The 21,893-nt window shown below is 44.0% G+C and overlaps 1 protein-coding gene across 3 annotated transcripts in view; it reads right to left on the reverse strand.

Annotated features, from left to right (window-relative positions):
• The window catches only part of USP25 (ubiquitin specific peptidase 25), a 469,204-nt gene that overhangs the window by 219,740 nt on the left and 227,571 nt on the right, over nucleotides 1-21,893 (reverse strand). For all 3 annotated transcript variants that reach the window (XM_086934051.1, XM_086934050.1, XM_086934049.1), the window contains exons 11-13: nucleotides 20,889-21,016; nucleotides 20,388-20,483; nucleotides 5,064-5,231 (exon numbers count right to left, since the gene is read on the reverse strand). In XM_086934051.1, the coding sequence (XP_086790177.1) occupies nucleotides 5,064-5,231; nucleotides 20,388-20,483; nucleotides 20,889-21,016 (392 nt within the window). The remainder of the gene's footprint in view (nucleotides 1-5,063; nucleotides 5,232-20,387; nucleotides 20,484-20,888; nucleotides 21,017-21,893) is intronic.

Genomic DNA, 21,893 nt, shown 5'->3' on the forward strand with positions numbered 1-21,893 from the left:
GAGAGTTCAGAGGAGTGCCCTGTATGTTCCCAGACATGTCCCTCTACACAGCCATAGCTGTTATTAGAAGAAACCCTAAACTAAATAGCAACTACACATTCACTCTTCATTATTATATTACAGTATTATTATAACCAGAAGGTTTTTCTTGTGCTGCTAATATTAGTGTGGCTGCTCACAGCAGTTCTCTGTTCAAGAGTTGAATTGTCCAGTTTAAAATAATTCTCAAACTTCTTGTGCGGTCCAATCATCATCAATTTTGTTTTAGCAGTATTGATAGCGAAGTCCTTTGATTCACAGACCTTATGCAATTTGCCAAATGCGTTCTGTAGACCAGAAGTGTCTTTGAGACAAGCAAAGTGTCATTAGTAAAGTTCCCCCGTAAATAGGAAGGTTGCAATTATGAAGTCAAGCTTAACATCAGAAGAAAAACTCTGAATCAAAAACAAATTTGTGCTGACTAACAGAACTAGGTATATGCCTTCTGCTGGTGAGTGTACAGAAGAACATCCCTAAAGTCCAGATTAAGAAGTGGAGGGCAAGATTCTGCTTTACTATAACTCTTCAAGTCTGGCAGCAGCTTCATGTGTACATTCCCCAGAAAAAAAAAAACAGGATAAATAATTGCTAGTTCGAGACTCAACAGAACAAGCATTGGCATAGCCAATAAGTCATCTTTGGGACTTTATAAGTGTTTACCATGCAAATGTTGATGTTGCACTAAGGATATTGTGCTGGATAACTAAACACTTATAAGGTCCAAAGACCAGACTTATTGGCTATGCCAATGCTTGTTCTAATAAAGAGTCTACATTTGGTCCAAAAGATGTGGTTGGTCAAAAGGTTGGTTTCGTATCGCTGACTGTACTTATTGTTTGAATCCTGCAATTCGAAGCCAATCATGCCGGCGCAGCAAGATGCTGGTGTTAATGCCACTGGAAGCTGTGTCAACGGCATCAGGTGTTTGTGATTAATTTACCCTTTTGAATGAGGTCGTTAGCTTTACCTTCGTATTAATCTGGTAAATACTGCATTAGCTTTTCCAGTTAATCATAATGCCCTCTGTCATAGCGTGCCAGGATCGCTTGCGCATTGTCAATACGCTAACTATTTGCGGCTTGTGAATTGGCTCGCTTGCGGGCATTAGATACAACAAAGCAGTCTAGGGGACTTGGCCTTTAATATAAACTGGGTCCGTAGAAGCAGTTTTATATTAATCAACTTTTGGGGTGAGGATTTGTGCTCTAACTGGGTCCTTACATACTTAATCAGAATGCTTTAGCATGCCTTTTAACATTGGCAATGTATTAGTTGATTTGTGGGATGCAGTGCAAGTTTCCTCCTCCTCTAATGGGTCAGTGTGTAATTCTACCCCATGATATAGAGCAGCTCTATTGATAGCTGTGCGAATCCTATATCATCATCAGGCAGTGATGGACTGGAAGGATATAGGTCTGGATCATTAGTATTGTCTGAGTCTTTATCGTAGTCGTCCCATGGATCGGAGTCTTGTGGTATAGTGTGATGGTCATTATCTCTTCATCCCCATCCCCATCCCCATCCTCGTCTGTATTAGTACCCTCATCAGTGTCATTATCCCCCTGTGAGTCAGGGGAGAAATGAAGTAGTGGCGAGTTACATGGAGATATTCGTAAGTTAGGATCAATAGGTGGAGGAGATGTAAGGGGAGGTATGTAAGGGGGAGAGGGGTTAGTACCAATGTCCTTCCTCTTTTTGAGAGGTGTATGGTGTTCCTCTGAAATGTCCTGTTTACGTAAGTTAGGAAGGGTTGATACAAGATGTCCAGATCAATATGCAAATTCTTTTGCTTGGGATCCATTGGTTCCTGTAAAGGAAGTTCTTTAGGTGTTAATTCCTTCTCTTTTGGGTGTTTCAGAGGGTATTTTATGGGCAGTCTGTTTTTTCGGTTCCGATTCCTTTGATGCATGTTTATGCACCGAAGGTTTGTCTTTTGGAACTTTAGGTTCCGAAGGTTTGTCTTTAACTTTTGGATCTGAAGGCTTATCTTTGGGTTTTGGCTCCGAAGATTTGGGCTTCGTTTTTACCGGTTCCGAAATCTTTGGTTTACAAGGTTTCGGGTCAGAGTCTTTTGGTGGCAAAGATTACTTTGGTGCTGGAATCGGTGCATCGGTTCCATGCTTGGCTTTAGTTTTCAGTGCCAGAGATAGAGTTTTGGTACCGTGGGGACGGCTCGATCCAGACCTGGAGGCTTCGTCTTTTGGTTTCATAGCCGGGCCGGAGGGCAGGGCATCTGAACCATATTTTTAGTGTTTCCCTAGGACCGAGGGCAAAGGTAGTACCGGACGAAGCCTTCAAGGGTTTTTCGGTGACTTGGGGCTTGTTACTCACAGTTCGTTGACCTGAAGTAATGTGAGAGTCTTCGTCCATATCGGAGTCGTCTGCTTCAGACACGGAGATTTCTTCCACTTGATCAGCACTGCGCTGATGGGTCACTCTGTTTTCCAAAGATGTCCGGCACCGGGCTAGTGCCGCGTCTAATCTCGTGACGTCGAGTCCGATGGTCCCAAATAGTTTTCTTTGATTGTAATGATAGACAGGCCTCGCAGCAGCTTTCTTCGTGCTCCAGGGAGACTCACAGATTACAAACCTCGTGTAGGTCTGAGTGTGGAAATTTAGCTCCACACCCGGGGCATTTTTTAAATGTCCGTTCAACTGCTGGCGATGTCGGCGCGGGTAGGCCTTGCAGCCCGCGAAGCACTCGTTCGAAGTGGCTGGATTTCAACGATGCGCGTCGAAGGGGAAAACCTTGATCGAAACAATACCGTTGAGGGGAATGATTGTGCGTCGAAAGTTTGAAGACGATCCCCAAACCGGAGCACAGATGGCGGAAAAAAACAATCCGAAGATGGAATCGATTCCCATGCGCACCATCATCCTTTCCAAGGCGGAGTCCCCTACCTCGTGACTACAAAGACTTCTTTCAACACAAAAACAAATTGCAAACAGCCGAGCCCAACACCAGATGGCGATCTAAGCACAAGTATACAATCTACAGCTCACATGCCTCAAACAGAGGTGTTTCCATGCTACAGGCCCAAAGTCACTAGATACAAGATTTTTAAATACCCTACTATCCAGCAAGGTAGCACTTACACAATGAAAAATTGTCTCAATTTTTCTTTTTTTATCCAGAATGTACATGTAGGCAGATCCAGATTGACACACAGTCACACAAGTAGGGTTGCTCCCCTCTCCTCTAACTCTCAGCAGTGGCTGCTAAAACACAGAATTCTTGTTTGCATGCACATACATGTTGAATGTTCTTTGACAGCTTCTGTGTGCCTGCTAAACACCAATGGCTTTATCATTGTTATGACTAAAGACAGTGAACAGGACAAGGGTCCCTCTGGAGCGCACAACAACTGGCAATAATTTGCCAACTGGCACCTTTCAAGTTCTAAACACAAATGTTAGAGAAGCAAATATCACTGATGTTAGCTACATGTATAGGACCTTGCATTGATATAAAAGTGGAAGGCATGTGAATCTAATGTTTGTGACACTGCACCATTTGTTTCAAATGTTCCCTTGTTTTAATGTGTCTTCCAGAAAGCTATCCTCCCTTTAGCTTTAAAAACCTAAGGTGCAAAAATAATTTGCATGGGACGCTCAATGTACTTAGTCTGGCAAAGCCTAAATAACAAACAGAAGTACAGACCTAGGCAGATGGGAAGCCAAATCTATCCTTTGGACTAAGGACCATTAAAGTGTATTATCTATATATTATTAGAACACCATGACCAAATCTAAAACACTCACTGCGGCACTGGCGCCTGATAGAATTCTTTCCGGCAGCCCGTAATTAAGTTTTGTATTTCTAAAATATCCCAAATTGACTGCCAGCTAGTGTCTCGGGAATCAGGCAGCAATATTCAGCAACTGGGGACCAGAATGAAGTCATAGCACACATTGCTGGACACAACAAATTCCTTTCTTGAGAAATGGATTTCACCAAATTCGGCCTCAATCTCTATAAAAGAACGATTTGTGGGTTCTCTAGTGATTCTGGTCGTGGTTAAAGGTGCTCAGAGCAACCCAAGTTGGATTAGGTTTAGATTCCTGGTTTCACAGATTCCATCAATTTAAAATGTGGACTCTTCTCAAACCACATGCACAGCATTGCCCCTTAATCACAGACAGCAAAGGAGCAACTGCTCCTGCTAAAGTAGCCAGAAATTACTGTTTGTATTTTAGCCATCACCAGAGTAATGCTTAGGTTTGTAGAAAAATGGATGATTGATTATGGACACCAGGTTAGATTATCCTCAGAAGGGGATGCAAGTAAGATGAATCAGCAGGGGCACATAAAGGACAAATTACATCAGAAAAAACAGGAGCAATACGGTTTGAAGAGGCCTCCATGTGTGCCCTTATGAAAAATGACCAGAATTAGGAAAGAGCACTAGCTTACAATGGGATATGAAACCGGTGTGAACACTGATGGATGCAAGGGAAGAGGGGAACATGACAGAGGACAAACAAACCACTGTTGCAAATTATCGAAAATTCCTATGGAAAGAGGAGTTTCTGAAGATACAAAATACATTTTTAGTGAAAGAAGAATAAAAAGCAAAGAGATCTGACATAATAAGCATTGGAGGTAACAGGCCAAACCAAAGATTTATAGACTAGTTACAGAGAGGAGCAGTATTGGGACAGCAATAGTTAGATTTAAGGTTAGGAGTAATCTGCAGTGAACAGTCTTTAACCCCTTGTATGCTTGTGACGGCCGGGAGCAGTCACGGTGGGCGTGTGCGGGGAACGGCTCCCAGCCGTCCGAATCCCGCCCACTAATGAAAACTCCTGCACAGTGCAGAAATTTCACGTGCACGGAAGGGGTTAAACAATGAACTGAGTGTGTGTGCAGGCTTCTGACATTTTTTACATTTATAGGCCAACATCAAGCACAGGTTCAGTCTTATTACCACAAGTTCAACTGCACTAAAAATAGAGGTGTGTAAAAGATTCCTGATAAAACTTAAATCCATTTCACAATATGGCGTTCATTTTTTTTTTTTTACCTTGGCAGTGAGTGTGATGTGACTGAACCCCCAGGTGGAGCGCCGGTAGTGGTATCGAGATCATCGACTGGTGAAGTACACACTGGCTTACTGGAAGCAAACTCCAAGGCATACTGTAGGACATCTGACAGAGGGAACCGTTTAGGACCAGATCCATAGCTTAAATACCTGCAAAATAAAACTGGAGCTCAGACAGAATTTTCCTAATTCTTTAAGGAAGCATGCACCATTCTTGCAGTCACCCACACATCACTTACAGGCTGAACACCCTAATTGGAAGCGTGCATTCACTGTAATATTAACAGGTTGGAACCTGTGACTCCCATGGCTGCTTGCAATTATGCGGACATTGTCTCCCAGGATGAGTGGCCCTGAATGTCAGAGGTTCTTTGGACCCTTTGGTTCTGTTCCACACAACCTCCCACCCAAATCCTGCAAAGAGAAAGGGTTAACACCTTCAAGGTTGTAATAATGCTGTAACGTGCTAGTGGTATTCTTCAGCGCCTTCAACTCTGCCTCCATTGGTACTTAGAGGGGCCAAAGTAATTCCCAACCTGCACATTCATGTTCACCTCATTATTTTAAGCTCACAGTGTCACATAGTGACACAGGCATTCCTAGACCCTCGATTGCATTAACTCTGGGGCTCAGTCTATAATGAAACTGAGGAGTTAAACTTAGGGTTTAGAGCCCCTGCAATGTTTGAGTTATTTCATTGCAGCACGTCTGGTGAACAATCAGAAGCACACACTTAAAGGACCCATGTTAACTGGTAGAATAATTTTGGGTTCTGTGGAATTTGAAAATGTATGAGCGCAATCTCAGTTACAATGCAACAACAATGGGAGTTTCATAGTGTTCTGGTTAGGAGTAGAGGACATGAAGACAACAAGTATATACAATAGCTTACAGTGGATGGTGGAAGGGTGCTTGGGTTAACTTTATATAAAGAGTCAAAGAAGTGATGGCGTGTCAGAGTTGTGATGGGATGAGAGCTTGGAGGTGAAGGTGGAAAATGTTTAGTGATGATCTGGCTTTGGTTGGTTACACTGTGATAAGTTGTTGCTTAGAGAAAGGTCGACAGGGCTTGCGTTCTCTGAATGTGTCTTAATGTGATTTAAGCAAATTAAACTCTCCCACAATAAACAAACAGCTTCTGTGGAGGACACAGAACGCATGAGACTGAAAGGGTCAGCACCTGTCAAGTTCCAGAAGCACCATGTGGAAGTTCTGCACCTGAACTGAGACTGATGATGCTGGGACCACTGCAGACTGAAGCATCAACAGAGAGACCTTCTCCATCAGGTGAAGGGAACAAAGAGGCAGACAAGTTTCAGGACCTGAATGGGCACCGGGGTCCAAAACATCAGGATCATATCTTAAGTGTCCAAATCCTCTGAGGTGGCAGAAAAGCCATGACAGGTAGCTCCCAGCATGTTACGCTAGGTGTTATTCATAAAGCACATCATTTACTCGAAGGTATCTTGGTGCTACAGTTTATGAATTGCAATCGAGAGGGGATTAACTGCAGCTGATTAATTGAAAGCCTGTCTGAAAAACCATGTCTTTAATGCTTTTCTGAATGATATCAAATAGGTAATCAGGCACATTTCATTTGATAGGGTGTTCCATTCCTTCGGGGCCAGAACTGAGAAGCTGCATCCCCTTTCTCTAGTTTTCTTACATCTAGGCACTGCCTGGCATTTTGAACTTATCCCGATGAACAAAGACATTCCTGCAATTCACAATGGGACTAAAGACCCTGCACTTACCAAGACCAGGAAGAAGAGGGAATAAAATCTTGCTCCCCTTTCCACCACCTCAGCAGCCGTTTCCTACAAGAAGGCACAGGCTTCTGCTACCATGATCACAGACGTCGATGGTCAAAGGAGGGCGAATCGGAGTGGCTTCGGAGCAGCAGAGCCACTCCTGGCAACAGCCTTTTGATACTCCCTTCCTGCAAGCGGAGTAAAAAAACTGCTGAGTCTGCAGCAGCTTAGAAGATTTGGGAAGAGCTGCCTCTTTAAAAGCCACAAATTCAAATCTGCTACTGCTGAAAACGTTTTGTTGCAGGGACCATCCAGATGAAGCAGTCTGCTTTGTCACCAAAGGGCTACTCCGCATCAAAAGGGATATCCATCAACACGGCCTGGACTTCTCTGGAAATACTGTTGAGAACATCAGGCCATGCCTGGGTAAGAGCGATGCTGTTGCCATAGAGCATGCCATAGTGTTACTTAAGTCACGTCCGCATTTTGAAATATGCTTTTAAACATCAAAACCCTCCCTAACAAGGTCAGAATGGATCCTCTTATGTTTCAGAAGGCTAATGATTGCCAATTTTGCCACAAGATGTGGATATGTCATCCAAAGAGGCATGTTACATTGGGAGGGAGAACAGTCAGACTGCAGATGCATCTATTTTACATCACATTGGGTCAAGAATCAAGCAATTATGGCCCAGAGAGGAGGTAGGCAAGGCAACGAGGTTCAAGTCAGTTTCTCTGAATATGCTTGTAACAACAGTCTTTCCTGAGAAGAGTCACTAGACAACCTCAGGTCCAGTGGTGCAGGTACCTGGTGGTCAGTGAAACGTTTTCTTATAAAGGACACTATTTTTGTCGTCCTTTTGCTGGTTCTCTGAATTTGCGCACCATACACTCCTAAACAGTAGTACAGCACTTCTGCATTTTCCCCTAAAACATGCACTATAATTTAGAATTACTGACAAGCTGTTTAAATAAAAAACACTTTCCTGTAAGGTCATGGTTGAAAATACTCATGGGCCTGGGAAAGTAACAACTTGTCCACTTCCTCTCCGACATCCAGTTCTCCTGGGTTCTGGGCAAACAGATGACGAGAACATTTGGTAAAGATATCTGGAATCATCCATCTAGACTGCAGGTAATAAGTCTGTGGACCCTAACCACATACTTCTGTTTAGAAGATTTTTTCTTCTTTTTACCTTTTTGCTTTGCCATTTATGACTCAGAATAACTAATTGAAATATTTCTTTGGATCTGTTGTAAAAGGCAAACAAAAAAAAACACATTCCGTTATTCACTGTCGGTAAAAAATCGTATCTTTTAGAAATGGCTTAATTTGCAAACTGTATTGCCTCGTATTGCAGTGTTCCTAGCTTCTGTATTATGCTACAGATGAATGCTGTATTTTATCGACAGCATTCTATTGTATAGTATTCTGTGTGTTTGTGATTGTGCTTGCCTTTAAAACCATTCTGTGGTTATTGTTGAGCATCACAAATAACAACGACATTAAATTTCCTGATAGGCCATACACAGGGGCAGACGAGAGAAAGCAGGAGGTACTCCTGGGTTCTAACTAAACACTCCATCTTCAGAGCTCTTAATGGCAGTTGTACACGAAAGTGCAAAATTAACAGAATGGAGGCTACAGGCAGCATCTCTCCCGGACTTGGGACACAGCTAGCAGCAATAAGTCTCTTTATCCTAGTGGCGTCCTGATCTTCACCCTGAAAGGATGTTTACATTGACTGTGTGGGAGAGGAGGACTAGAGGTATGATCATGTTATTTGAATTAATGCTTCAAAGTCTAACCCGAAATATGGGGCGCTGTGCACACAAAAAAAAACACTACAAATTATTTATATCAACAAACCATACAAAGATTCTAACATTCAACATTCTAAAATACACACATCCTGGCTGAGCAGCATACTACAATCTGTATTTTATGAATATCTCTACAAAGTGCTCTGTAATGTACAGAGGTGAAGCAGATAGCACCAAAGTAACATGCATATAAATCCGAGGGCCGATTACGTGTGCCATTTTACAGGTGAATTGTGCACCTGTTCATTATTGTCGAGTCTTGTGCAATTAACAATACTACGAAATGTGTATATGATTTCAAGCTGTAGACTGGGGAATGAGGGATAGGAAGCGGATTATGCAGTTTCCCTGGTCTCGAGGTGTGCAGAACAGGAATGTGAAATGATTTGCTGGAGGTTTCATCTGCCACAAATCGCTAGGGCAAACAACCATAGGAGGTGCAATCTGCGTCTGCTTGTAATCCTGCTTTGGGGGCCAATTGGAGTTTACGGTTGAAACGCATCTGTTGCAATAAAGTAATGATCCTCTGTAGAAAGATCACATTGGTTTTATGATGAAATTTATTAGGAGATAATAGTCCCCGTTACTGCTTACAGATGTCATAAATGCCATATTAATGCACCAAAGAGTAGCCTCCTGCTGCTCAGCATGCTCTCTCCAACTGATCTCTCAGGCATACATAAACATACTATGACATCATACACACAGGCTGAGCAGCAGGTATCATGGCAACTAGGGACAGAAAGCATTATATCTAACACAGGAGGCAAAACATTACTCCCCCTCATAAATAACAAGTTTACATAATGGATATCTTTCAATCCTAGTACAAAAATGAACAACGGGTATCTCTCAACCCAAACTCAGCCCAACTTAGGGCATCTTGTGAAATATAAAATAAGTCTCTTACAACCACTTACCAACTGTGGGATGAGAGAAACTACATACCAACAGCAGGCAAAGGTATTGTTCAACCCTTGCTCTTCCCTAAAACTGCAGGACACTACATTAACTTAAAACAAATAGCAATACATTCATCCCTTCTAACTACAGAAGTAGCGGTTTCTTTTTTTTCAGCAGCATTTTCTCAACGAAACAAATTCAACAATACCCTCTGCCGAATCTGTAACATGGCGTCAATATATAAAATGCTCCTCATGCATAACTGCATTTCCTCAAGAGCAGCTGATGCACCCAAACTTCTTGCCGGAGCTCAAACATGGCAGTCACCAAGCAAGCACAGTCACTTGATATTCTGTTCCCAGGCCCAGTGAGCGACTCCTGACTTGAACATCGACAACACAGGATCCTCTGCCTTAGGTTGCCTCCAGTTAAAATTCCAACACAATCAAACACTCCAATTAATCCAACAGCAGAGTGTTGTGGATCACACTGTCATCTGAGTACTGGAGTACAGCTGTCCAGTCGGGACGCACCCCTGCCAGAACAATCAAACACAAATTAAGTAGAGACCACGGCGTAATGACGTCCTATGGCAAAATCCTGTTTCAAAATGGCACACTCACGCTAGGGCCGGCCCTCCTTCGGCGAGATGGACGTCAGTGAGAGTGCTCGGCTCGCACTCCTTTTACTGCCACCAGATAAGTCCTCTTGCTTGAGCTATGCCTCTGCTCTCGTGCCCCTTAGTTGTTGGACTGACGCTGCCATGTGCGAAATTAGCTTGAATAATGCCGTAGCCAATGACAAAGAATCTGGCAGTGCAATCACGTGCTCGTGAATACACGTGCAGAGACATACATACAAATTCACCCTCGCTTTCCAAATAGCAGCTCCTCCACTCCCATCAACGATCACACGAAGAGCCCCAATAGTCCAAGCAACATAAAACCACAAAGTGCCTCAGTTTTGGCACGTTGTCTAGTACACTCCTAAAGATCATAGTACTTCAATCTTGCGTGCCACTGTGCGTCACTAGGTGCCAGTTCACTCTTACCTAGTATGTCTCAAAAAATGACTCTGAAGTATCCAACTCCACACCTTGTTGACGCCAGTATACAATCCTCAGTAAGGGACTTACCAAATGCACCTTCAAAGTAAACAGTTTAAACGCTTAAACGTCCTCCTCAATTCATTTGACTGCAGGCTGTCTGATGTTGCAGACAACAATGGGAATTCCAGGGCTTTCATCTTTCTTGCAGGCATTATCTTATTTCTTCTTAGTCTCACTAATAAATTCACTTAGTTTCTTGTAGGCTTGACATCTTCACGCGTAGCCTCGTTGCAATAAAAGAATATACCTCTGTAGGCAGATCTCACAGTCTTAATGTTGAAATTCATTTGGAGATAATAGTCTGTTACAGATGTCATGTAAATGATATCAATGCCCCACCAGGAGTAGCCTCCTGCTGCTCAGCATGCTCTCTCCAACTGATCCCTCAGGCATACACAAACATACTATGACATCACACAAACATACTATGACATCACACACACAGACTGAGCAGCAGGTATCATGGCAACTAGGGAGAGAATGCATTATAGCTAACACATGATATAACAGAATCTCATTCAAATTCAGGCTTGAGTGTTCAAATCTATGGTGGCTACATAAGGAGGCTTGTAGAAGGCTCTTAACGCATGTGCAGAAGACAGAAATCCAGGAAGAAAGGTCAAGCTGCAGGAGCTCAGCACACTTTTTTCCGAATGGCTCCTCCCCTGAACTTTCAATAGTGCTATGCCAGAATGAGCCCTTTGCTGACACTGTCAGTACCGAACCTGGTAAATCACCAGTGACACAAAATACACATCCTGCAATGCTGGAGTAACCAAATGAACTCGGTAACAGTTACAAAGTTCATAAATAAGAACAGCATATACAGGTGATTTCGCCTAAAGCGATTGTGACAAGCCTGGGCTATACAACTACTCTTGACTCTTGAACAGCTAAAACTGCACACAATCCCCCCACACCCAAGTACTCCTATACTTGTTGGGATGTGAAAGCTTTGAAATACTGCAACACCATAACATCACCACCAAATCCGTCTGGAAGACGTTGTTAGTAACCAGCTATTACAAGGTTCATCCAACCAGTGCTCCAAAGTCAGATTTCTTTAACATTAAAAAAATACAGGCAAAATCATTCAAAATGCACCAAAGCCTATGTATTACCTAACATGCTGATATGTCACCAAAGGACGCTCTGTAAGACTTAAGTCAAGCTTCATATTCAATCCCAACCCCAGAACTGGGTGTATGCTTGGTGTAGTATGATGAAGAATGCTCCAAGCCAGGTAGCTTTTCCATGTAGGTTTATTGAGTAGCAGGCTACATAGTAGAGTCAGCAATCCTTAAATCAGAGTGTAAGCAAGAACATAAGCAAGAGCCTAAGCGAGAGCCCCACCAGGAGGAGCCTCCCTGCTGCTTAGCCCATCGACCAAATGATTCACGTACGCAAACATAATTCAAATTCAAATTCAAAATAAGCTTTATTCGATTTTATCAAGAAAATCATAAAAGCGTATAAGTACAATTTATGCACAAGAATTAAAAGACAATTTTTTAAAAAACTCACTTGTGCAAAGTTACCAAATAGTTAAAACATAACTCTAAAATTTAAAATCTACAAGCAATCATTGGACAAAGGGCCTCGTATTCCACTGGTCGATATGGACGTGTACTACTTAACACATTGAATTTCTAAATTTCATCACTGACATCAAAAAGCAAGAAACAGCAAAGATAACATCCACATCTTCTAAGAGCAATAATTTCAAATATGCAGGTTTACATGTTCTTATCCCCCAGCGCTTAAGTAGGGGTAGAAGGAATAGTTTCCTGGGGCTGGTATACAGATTACAAAAGAACATGATGTGAATATTGCTTTGTGTTGAATGGTCGTCACATGGACATATTAATTTCAGCGAGGTCCAATCATTCTGTTTCGGTAGAGTGACCATGCGGAAGAAAATCCCTAGGCGCAGCCTAGTCAGAAGCATGCGAGGATAGGGTGCTATTTCGATCCTAAGATAAGATTGTAAGCCTTCAGTAGGGGTAATTTGCTGATAGCTTAGGATTGTACCTTTAAGTTTCTCTATGTCCCATCTTGCACTTTCCAGGTGTGTAATTAGTGATTTTTTAAGGGCCGGCCTAGTCATGCTTTGTAAAGTCTCTGGATCATCGTAAAATTCAGGGTGTCCAATGTTAGAGAACATCGTTTGTACATGTCGCAGCCATTTGACTTTTGCTGCACCATCCAGAACCATGCAGTCTTTAATGAGGTTTCTATTCAATTTACACTCCTCTGTAGTCCAAATCTTGTGCCAAAGCAAACAGGGTGATCTTTTTATGATGTCGCTAAGGTATTTAACACCAGTCTCAATGTGAGTCATAAAAGTCGACGTAGTTTTTGACACGCCCAGTAGGTGACAAATGAAAATGTTCTCACAAGTTTGTAAAGAGGACACATTCTCAAAGCCCCAGAGACCTGCGCCATATGTAGCCGTGGCTATGCACTTTGCCCGGTAGATCTGTATCATTTCTCGAATGGGTTTACCCCCAATTTTGCCTGCAAAGGTTCATAGGGCACCTATGGCACGACTGAAAGCGAGTTTCCTGGCTGACACTGCATGTTTCCACCTTCCCCACCTATCAAACACAATGCCCAGGTAGCAAAATGTGTCTGTTATGGCAATCTTTTGCTGGTCCAGAAATATTGAGCATGGGGGTCTATTGGTCTTTTGGGAGCAGGACATGGAGAAAGTTTTCGAAATGTTCACCTTCAAGTTTCTTTTGCCCATATAAGATGAGAATTTGTTTACTGCTCTCTGCAAGCCTACTTTTGTCCTTGACATGATTGCCGCGTTCGTCGGCATATAAAAGAATGGGTACGGGCCTACCATTGACAGCCGGATAATCGCTTGACAGAGTTAATAAACTCTCAGCAATAGAATTTATATAAAATGTAAAAAGCAAGGGCGCAAGTATGCAGCCTTGCCTCACTCCTCTATTTATGGCAAATTTTTGTGAACATTCCCCATGAGTCCCAAACCTTACTCTAGCCCCTGCGTCTCTGTATAATTCCTTAATGAATGTGAGAATAGTTCAATCCACCCCAATGTCCTCCAACGTCGACCAGAGCAGCGCGTGGTCCACGCAGTCGAATGCGGAGCGGAGGTCGACAAAGGTTACAAATAGGTCCCCTTTTTTAGCCTGTGCATACTTGGAGACTAATAGGGACAAATTTAGACATTGCTCAAGTGTCCCTAGTCCCTTTCGGAACCCATATTGGAACTCCGAGATGACCTTTTTCTCTTCTTCCCAGTGTTGTATTTTCTTGAGAAGTATCCTTCCTGCGACTTTCATAAGTCCGTCCAGTAGCGATATTGGACGGTAACAAGCAGGGTCGTCCCTGTTCCCTTTTTTAAATATGGGGACTACAATCGCGTCCGACCAGGTGGTAATGAACCCGCATTTATTTCCCATATTCAATACATTTGTAAGCAAAGGAACCCAAAAATGCGGCTCCGATTTATAAACATCCACTGGGGTGTAATCAGGGCCGGGGGCTTTGCCTGAGGCACTTTCCCTAAGGGCATCTTCAACTTCTAAGGTAGTAAATACCAGTTCAATCGGGTAAGGGGGTGCTGGGGAGACAGTTAGCTGATTATCCTGTGTTATACTATCTGCAGATGAAATCACCCTACATGGGTTCGGGGCATTCCCCTGGGTATTATTAGAATAAAGGTTACCGTAGTGTTCTGCCCAGAGCTCACCCGTTATAGCTACTTCCACGGAGTTATCTCTATCTCTTAAATTATAGACAGATCTTATAACTTTCCAAAAGGCATTGCTATCCTTGTTCCTAGCGGCTTCCCCCAAAGCTTCCCAGGCCTCCTTCTTCAGTGTTGCCCTCCGCTGTTTGATAGCCAGCTTATATTCTTGTCTCGCCTGACGAATTTGGACCCTATTTTTTGGATCAGCGGACAGAGCTTTCTTTAAATTTTTCAATGTAGATGTACATCTAGAGTCAAACCACCCACGGGTATGCCTCCCATTGTCCTTGTAGTTCCTAGTAAGTGCATTTTTTATGTGACGCTGTATGTTAGAAAATGCAGCCATAATGCTCTTTGGATCAGTATCTTCCTCTAAGCAGGCAAGAATGTCCGTGGAACAAGAGGATAGGAGGTTTTGAAAGAAGGATGTTGGGTTCATTTTCTCCCATTTAATTACATACCTGTTAGTCTTAGTTAGGGTAACCTCATATGGGTATGAAACCCTGCTAGGTTCCTTTGCTTTGTCCCGCAGCAGTTTTACCCCGAAGGTGATGGGATAATGATCGCTCATAGGGTCATCCCCAATTTCCCAGTAGGTTATAAAATCAGGATGAGTTGGTGATATCAACGCAAAATCAATTGTGGTTTTACAACCTCTTCCATTATACGTTGGGGCAAAGGGAACCGGGGGGGGGAGCTTGCCTGGTTGATAAAAGTGAGGTCAAAGGTAAATATAACGTTAAGGAGAGACCCCATATTGGTGTGGGAGAAGTGCAAGGGACCATCCTCCCCGAGATCTGACAGGCCGCACAAACCTAGCTCACAAGACGGGCAGATGGTACAATTGAAGTCACCAACCCACAACATTATATGATCCCCTGTACCTTGTTCTCTCAGTTTGTGGATATGATGCATCATAATGTTCATATTTGATTCCACTTCACTAATTGGCAAGTTATTATAGAAGTTCACAAGAACCACCCTTTGCGAAGTGCCCCATTTAAATGATATAATTTGGAAATACTGACTGGAGTGGAAGTTGCAAACTTTTACATCCCCTACATTCGAGATGTATGTGCACAAGCCCCCCTTGTTGCGACCCTGGGCTGATGGCACAGCAGGAGAGTGAAAGGTTCGATAGCCCAACATGTGGGCTTCCTCTGTAAGCCAAGTTTCTTGAAGACACAGGATGCCATACTTCTGCACAATCTCCAGCCAAGGTTTGTGGGTGATCTTACTACCAAGGACTGCTACATTCCAGGAAAGAAGAGAGTGCATTGGGTTTCTATATCCCTGTGGATGAGGCCCTCCATTCCCCTTTGTGCCTTTCAGATCTTGCGAGTGTGCAGGCTCTACCTGTCGTGTAACCTGGGCAGTGAGATCGTGCTGTTCAGGGGGGTTTAAGTCTAGCCCAATGTGACTTGGAACTTGGGATCTAGGCATTGATTTTTCACTCGAGTCAGTCTCCATTGGGGGATTATGGGCATTGGTAAGGATTGAAGCAACACTCATTCCCAGTCAATCCACCTGATCCAGACACTCAAACCTATTCATAGTGGGCGCTCCTTCCCACCAGTTGTTAATGGGTTGCCAACCATCCCCGTGTCCTTTCCATCTGCGATTGTGAACTATTGACCAAGCCCCAGGTGGCTTGACCATCTGTTTTGGAGGATAGAAAAAAGTAAGGGGTCTGGTGACAATGGATTGGTCAGTATCACCTGAACCCCATGAGCTGATATATTGGGCTGTGTGGGGGTCTGCAAATGAAACCACTATGCAGTCGCCAGGGATGGATTTATGTGTAGGACCCACCCATGGCACTCTCCTAACCATTAGAACCCTACTCCTAAGAGTGTTAGGAAGCTGCCTATTGACATTAAGCCAGTGAATCACTGTATTCTTTAGGGACCACTGGGTCTCCATGGAATGTGGGTCAGGTGCTGGTACACCAGCCAGTACAACGACATAGGGTCCGGCGTCAGGAGGGAGATCAATATAACCCCCACGAAAGTTCTGGCGACCATGGTACTGATTGGCTATACGCGCAGTAGGAGGCATGTTAATCTTATTGGGCTTGTGGGCAACCTTAGGGGCTGGTTTGGGTAAAGTCACGTTCTCAGGGCCTTTTGTCACTGGTATTGAGAGTTTTGGTATGAAGGTAACTGGAACATTTGGCTTAGACTGGGGTTTGGGTATTGGGGTAGGTTTAGGTAGGGGTGGAGGCAAGACAGGGGGCACCATTGCAGGGGCAGGGGGACTAACGTCAGTTACTGGAGCCGGGTGGATACCATCATCACAATCCTGGGGAGTACCTTCAGCAATACGAGGAAAACTTGCTTCCAGTTGCTTTAGGCTAAAAGTGGCCAGGGAGACTAAGGTCTTATCCATCTCTAAAAGATTGTTCTCAATACGTGAAAGTCTGAGTTCCAAAGGCGACAGTAACTGTTTTAATGTGACCCAAACTGTTTTAAGAAAATCTTCGTCATCACCCCCCTTGTCTCTGTCCCTCCCTGGCTCACTTTGCCCTCCCTCTATAAGTTTCTCGTCGTGTGTGGAAAAAGGCCCTAAAGTAGGGTCAGGGACCACGTTAAGGTTGCTGTGTTCATTGCCCCCCCCTATTAGGTGGCTATCCAAATTTGGCGCTTTTATGTTCTCCCCCATGGTGGGTAGTGTTCGCCTATTATTAAAGAACTGCAACCTTGCGATTTTAGCTTTCTTGCGAGCGTAGGCAGACCTCGCATTGCTTTTCTTTTTTAGAGTTGGCCCATCTTTATTTTTATTTTTCGCTGAAGGGGGGGGGAGGGTCGGGTCTGTCAGGCAAAATAATGGCAGTCCCAGGCCCAATGGGCACGATTCCCTCGGGAGTTTTAGGGGGCACAGCAGTTGGGATGGGTATAGGCTCTAGTGGAAGAGAAAGGGGAACATGGTGAACATCAGCATAAATTAACAGTGAGGGTGGGCAAGAAGCATGTTGTGGTGATACAACAGAAGCAATTTTCCCCAGAGAAGATTTTTTAGAATGGGCAATGGTCTGTGAAAGCCTACGTGCAGCGTCAAGCTCTAATGACACCCTCTTCTGCATTTTCGTGATTTCAACGTCAATTGCCAAGTTAGTCTTCACAAGAAAATCATCCAATGTCCCGTTGGGCTTACTCAGCCCCATTGCAGTTTTACTGCGACTACCCCGTGTGCTCATAATAAGTATGAATCACAGTACCAACAATGTGCTTAATAATAACAGTAGGCAAGCCAGCAAACACGAACCAAGGGGGGTGGGCCAGGCCAGTCCTCTTTGTCCTCGAACGGCCTCAAACGGCCTCAAACGGCCTCAAACGGCCTCAAACGGCCTCAAACGGCCCGCTCTTAGCCCGGTCTTCGCCCGCTTCTTCGTCCGCGCGAGTCCCGCGTTCGGGGCGGAGTTAAGATGGAGGAGGAGAGGAGGGGGCGGGAAGAGGAACCAGGTGCGCGCGGTGGACGGCGCAAGCACTTCTGGTCCTCGCAGTCCCGCTCCCTAGGCAGGTGACGATTAAGGCTCTCCCCCAGCAACAAAACAACGATGGTGACCGAGCTGGTGTACTCCCAGGTCACAGGAAAGGCTCCACAAAGGGCTCCGCTGAGCAAAGTGCCCCAGATACGGCCAAAGACAAAGTCCACACTGTGTTTCAATTCACGAGCGGCACGCAAACATTCCAAACACCAACATTCTGTCAAGCAGTCAATCTGGCTGAGCAGCAGGATACCACACTTGGTCCATTTAAACATAAATATCAGTCCTCTCAGTGTGTGACCCACACTAAGTTCTGTGACTAAAGGGTGCAGCTTGATTACTTTTTGTAGGGTTTAGTGGGGATCCCACTAATGAAGGGTTAAAGGCATACTTAAACGAGGTGTGTTTATTTCTGCTCCTTCCTCTACAGTTTGGACTTGGTGAGAAAGTCTTGCACTGCAGGGTCTGAGCGGTGAAGTGAGTTACAATATGTTGGGACAGCAGTTACCAGAATAACTTGTGAAAGTTGCCAGCCCAGTTTAATTTCTCTGACCTTGTTTTCACAGAAAAAGTGACTATGTACAAGCCTGAAGGCATTACTTAGAGGTGGTCTAGCTTAGGTGAACGAAGGAACAACCACTGCTGCCACACCGTAAAATGAATGGTGGGCGGAGTTGCAGATTACAGTACAGGAGTACAGCTTTACCAGCACTCTTAGCAGACAGAGTTAACTAGCCCTTCACTTTAAAAAGGTCCAAGCAGTCGCCTTTAACTTTCGTCAACAAGGATTGTGGTAGTACTCAAAGTTTCACTGGTGTTATCACAGGTGTGTGCCTTTTGCAAGGCCCAACCGCACTGAGATACACAGAGCTGGCATTTTTGACTTGTGGCAATCATTATTGTAGTAGTAAATAATGTACTTTCAACAAGCTAACAGCTGTTCGTGTAAATAGTTGGGAGTAGGTCTATCTACACTGAGGTACTCTCGTGTCTTCATAACCTTCGATTTTTATTAATGTTCTTGGTAGGAAGTTCATCTAGTTAAGTGTCGCCGAAGTTGAAAGCTCTAGAAAAACTGAACAGCTAAAATACTCAAGTACATATTCCATCAAAGGAACACACTGGTGCAGACCACTGGCACCAGCAGGGATGAGCTTCAAAGACGACAAAACAAGGCAGTAGATAAAGCATCACAGGTGTGGCAATTTATCAAGATCCCACAAATTTTCAAAGACATCAACACAGTTTATTATACTACTCAGACTAGGAAAAAAAGGGTCCGTCTGCTTTCCCCGGCAAAAAAACCAAAAAAAAAAAAACTTTGAGTTGCCAGTCTCTCCGGGCTGCAAGGTGCTTACCGACCGGAAGCTTGCTGACCTCTCAGATCCTTTCTAAACATAAGGGATTGCTCTATCAGTTGGGAGCCCAGAATTGAGAGTGCAGCTAAGTCTATTAACTGTATGCTGCTGGATAGGGAAAGCACGACTCAGAGGTCTGAGAGTTTGCAGATCTGGTCAAGACAGGTTAGAGAATGTTTTATATGATTTGTAAGGGTTGCAATGATTTCCAAGTACTGAACAGCCTCCACCTCCGGACATTGCCTCTCTTTCGCTCCCACTCACTCTTTCTTTCCCGCTCTCTTTCTCAGGGTTCAAGAAGGGACTCAAGACCTAGCTGTCCTACTGATTTACCCGCAGCAGCAGACCTCAGTGCCTGAATACCCGTGTGGGTGATTAGAAGCGCTTTACAAATCCTTTTTGATTGAAGTTGTAAATGTTAGCTAGAAGGCAATAAGCTTAGAGTGCTGGAGTGGACTATCTGGAGAGCAAATCTAACGTTGAGTTTCTTTTTTTTTTTTTTTTTTTTTTTTTTTTTTAAACGGCCATGATATGCTATTGGAATATTTGCTATGCAGGTGGTGTTATTTATTAAGTGCACATACACGGAGGCCTCCTGAAACTATGGACAGAGTAAAACAAAAAAAGAAGTAAAAGACAAACCAATAAACAGCAGTTAGAGATGAAAAATAGAAAGGCCTAGCTAGGGCGTGTGATTGGTAAAGACAGAAGAAAACAAAAACTTTCAGAGCAGTCATTGGAGCCCCCAAATGAGTTTTGTTACTCAGATGCTGTGGGAGATCATCCGAAGTTTGGAAAAGACTAATAGAGCGCGGCTGAGAAAATACAGCAGAGGCTGTGGATTGGTGAGTGAACATTTTGCAACTGGCGAAGAGGGGGATCCCAGTAGTGCATTCATTGTATGCTCTAGGCAGATTTAAAGAAATAAAACATTCAGATTGTTAAGAATAAAAGCAGTTAAAACTGAAAATACTATGTTGCGATGAAACTTCTACTACTCAAGTTTTAGGTGAAGGAGTGGCATGGAGGAAAGAAAGTAGAAAGCAGGGATGAGCAGGAACGAGAAAAGGGAACAGAATAGGCCATCAAATAAAACTTCTTATGCTACTGAGTTCTTCTATTATTACATATGAAGCAGCATTTGTACGTACCGTTCAAGTCTCTGCTGTAAAACTGTGAGCTGGTCCTTCAGCCTCTTAATTTCATCCCGTTTAATTCGAGTGATTTCTCGATTCCGGTGCATGTACCTGTTGGGAACAAAGAATCCTCTTGTTTACACAGTATTGCCAAAACTCACATTAACCCCTTCACTGCGGCGGCTATTCCGCCGCAGTGCTAAGGGGGCGGGGGCGCGCGCTGCACGCCGTGACGGAACCGCTCCGTCATGAGCACAGCGCAACCGCGGCTGGTGACGGAGCGGTTCCGTCACCAGCCGCGGTTGCGCTGTGCTCATGACGGAGCGGTTCCGTCACGGCCCCGCCCGCTCAATAGAACGCTCAGCGCAGGCACGGAATCTGCGCTGCTCAGGCGTGTCGAGCAGGCCGTGACAGAACCGCTCCGTCATCAGCACTGCGCAACCGCAGCTGGTGACGGAGTGGTTCCGTCACCAGCAGGGGAGGGGTTAAAGGAAAGGGACATGGTTTACATCCTACCTGTCCATGTAGAGAAGCGATGGGAACTCAAGCTTATGGTGGATCTTCTCCGGCCTTCCTAAAGCCTGATTAAATTCAAATCGAGAGAGCTCAAAGGTCAACACGGGAGGAAGTTCGGTGAACCAGTGCTAAGGGAAAGTGGGGAAAAAGTAATTCACAATGATTTGAATATTTGTCAATACATTGAATGGGTTTTTCATTTACTTCATCAGGTGAGAAAGTGTAGAAGATGTGTTGCAGTAGGAATATCACTTATTCTGACAATGTATTATAAAGTTACTTCATAAACTCTTTGCAGCAGAGCCACAATAGATGGAGGTCACATTTAGCACATTGAAGCCAGCTAATTCAAAGATTCAGCAGCACAGAGAGGATGAGGAGATCACAACCTGGGCATGAGAAAAAAGACCAAATGATAACACAGCACATTTGATCATGAATAGTTGTGGTGCATAAGCAGAAAAATTAAAAGGAGGGCTATGTTAAAGGTGAATTTTAAACAAATATTATGCAACAAAAAAGGATGGTTGGGGGTAGGAGCAAAGACACTACCGCAGACCAGAGAAATTGGTCTTCAGCTGGCAACTGGCAAAAACACACTAATGTTTTCAGAGTTAGTGGAGACCAGACTGAAGATAAGACCTATCTGCAAAATTGACATGTGTCTCAAAAATGCCACAACCTTGGGCAGAGCAAACTGTTCACTCTGGAAGACACTTGCATGCACAGCTCTGGTGAAAGCTTCAGGTACTCCTTCCAAAGTTAAGTGTTAACAAGGTAACCCCTCAAAGAGAACAAACACCATCATCTAATCCTGAAGTTTGCACAGGCACAACACCTCGGACAGTAATCCAGAGTGCAGTAGAGAAAATGATGGCACAACGTCACCTGTAAATAGGTACCACTGCTCGCAGAGGAAGCTGAGATACAACAGTATCGCCTGGAAGCTCTGCTGCACTATAGGATGCGAGACCACAGAATTTGGTCCTCTAGTAATTTCCTAAT

Source organism: Lissotriton vulgaris, chromosome 8 (genome assembly GCF_964263255.1).
Source record: "Lissotriton vulgaris chromosome 8, aLisVul1.2, whole genome shotgun sequence".
Taxonomy (NCBI): domain Eukaryota; kingdom Metazoa; phylum Chordata; class Amphibia; order Caudata; family Salamandridae; genus Lissotriton; species Lissotriton vulgaris.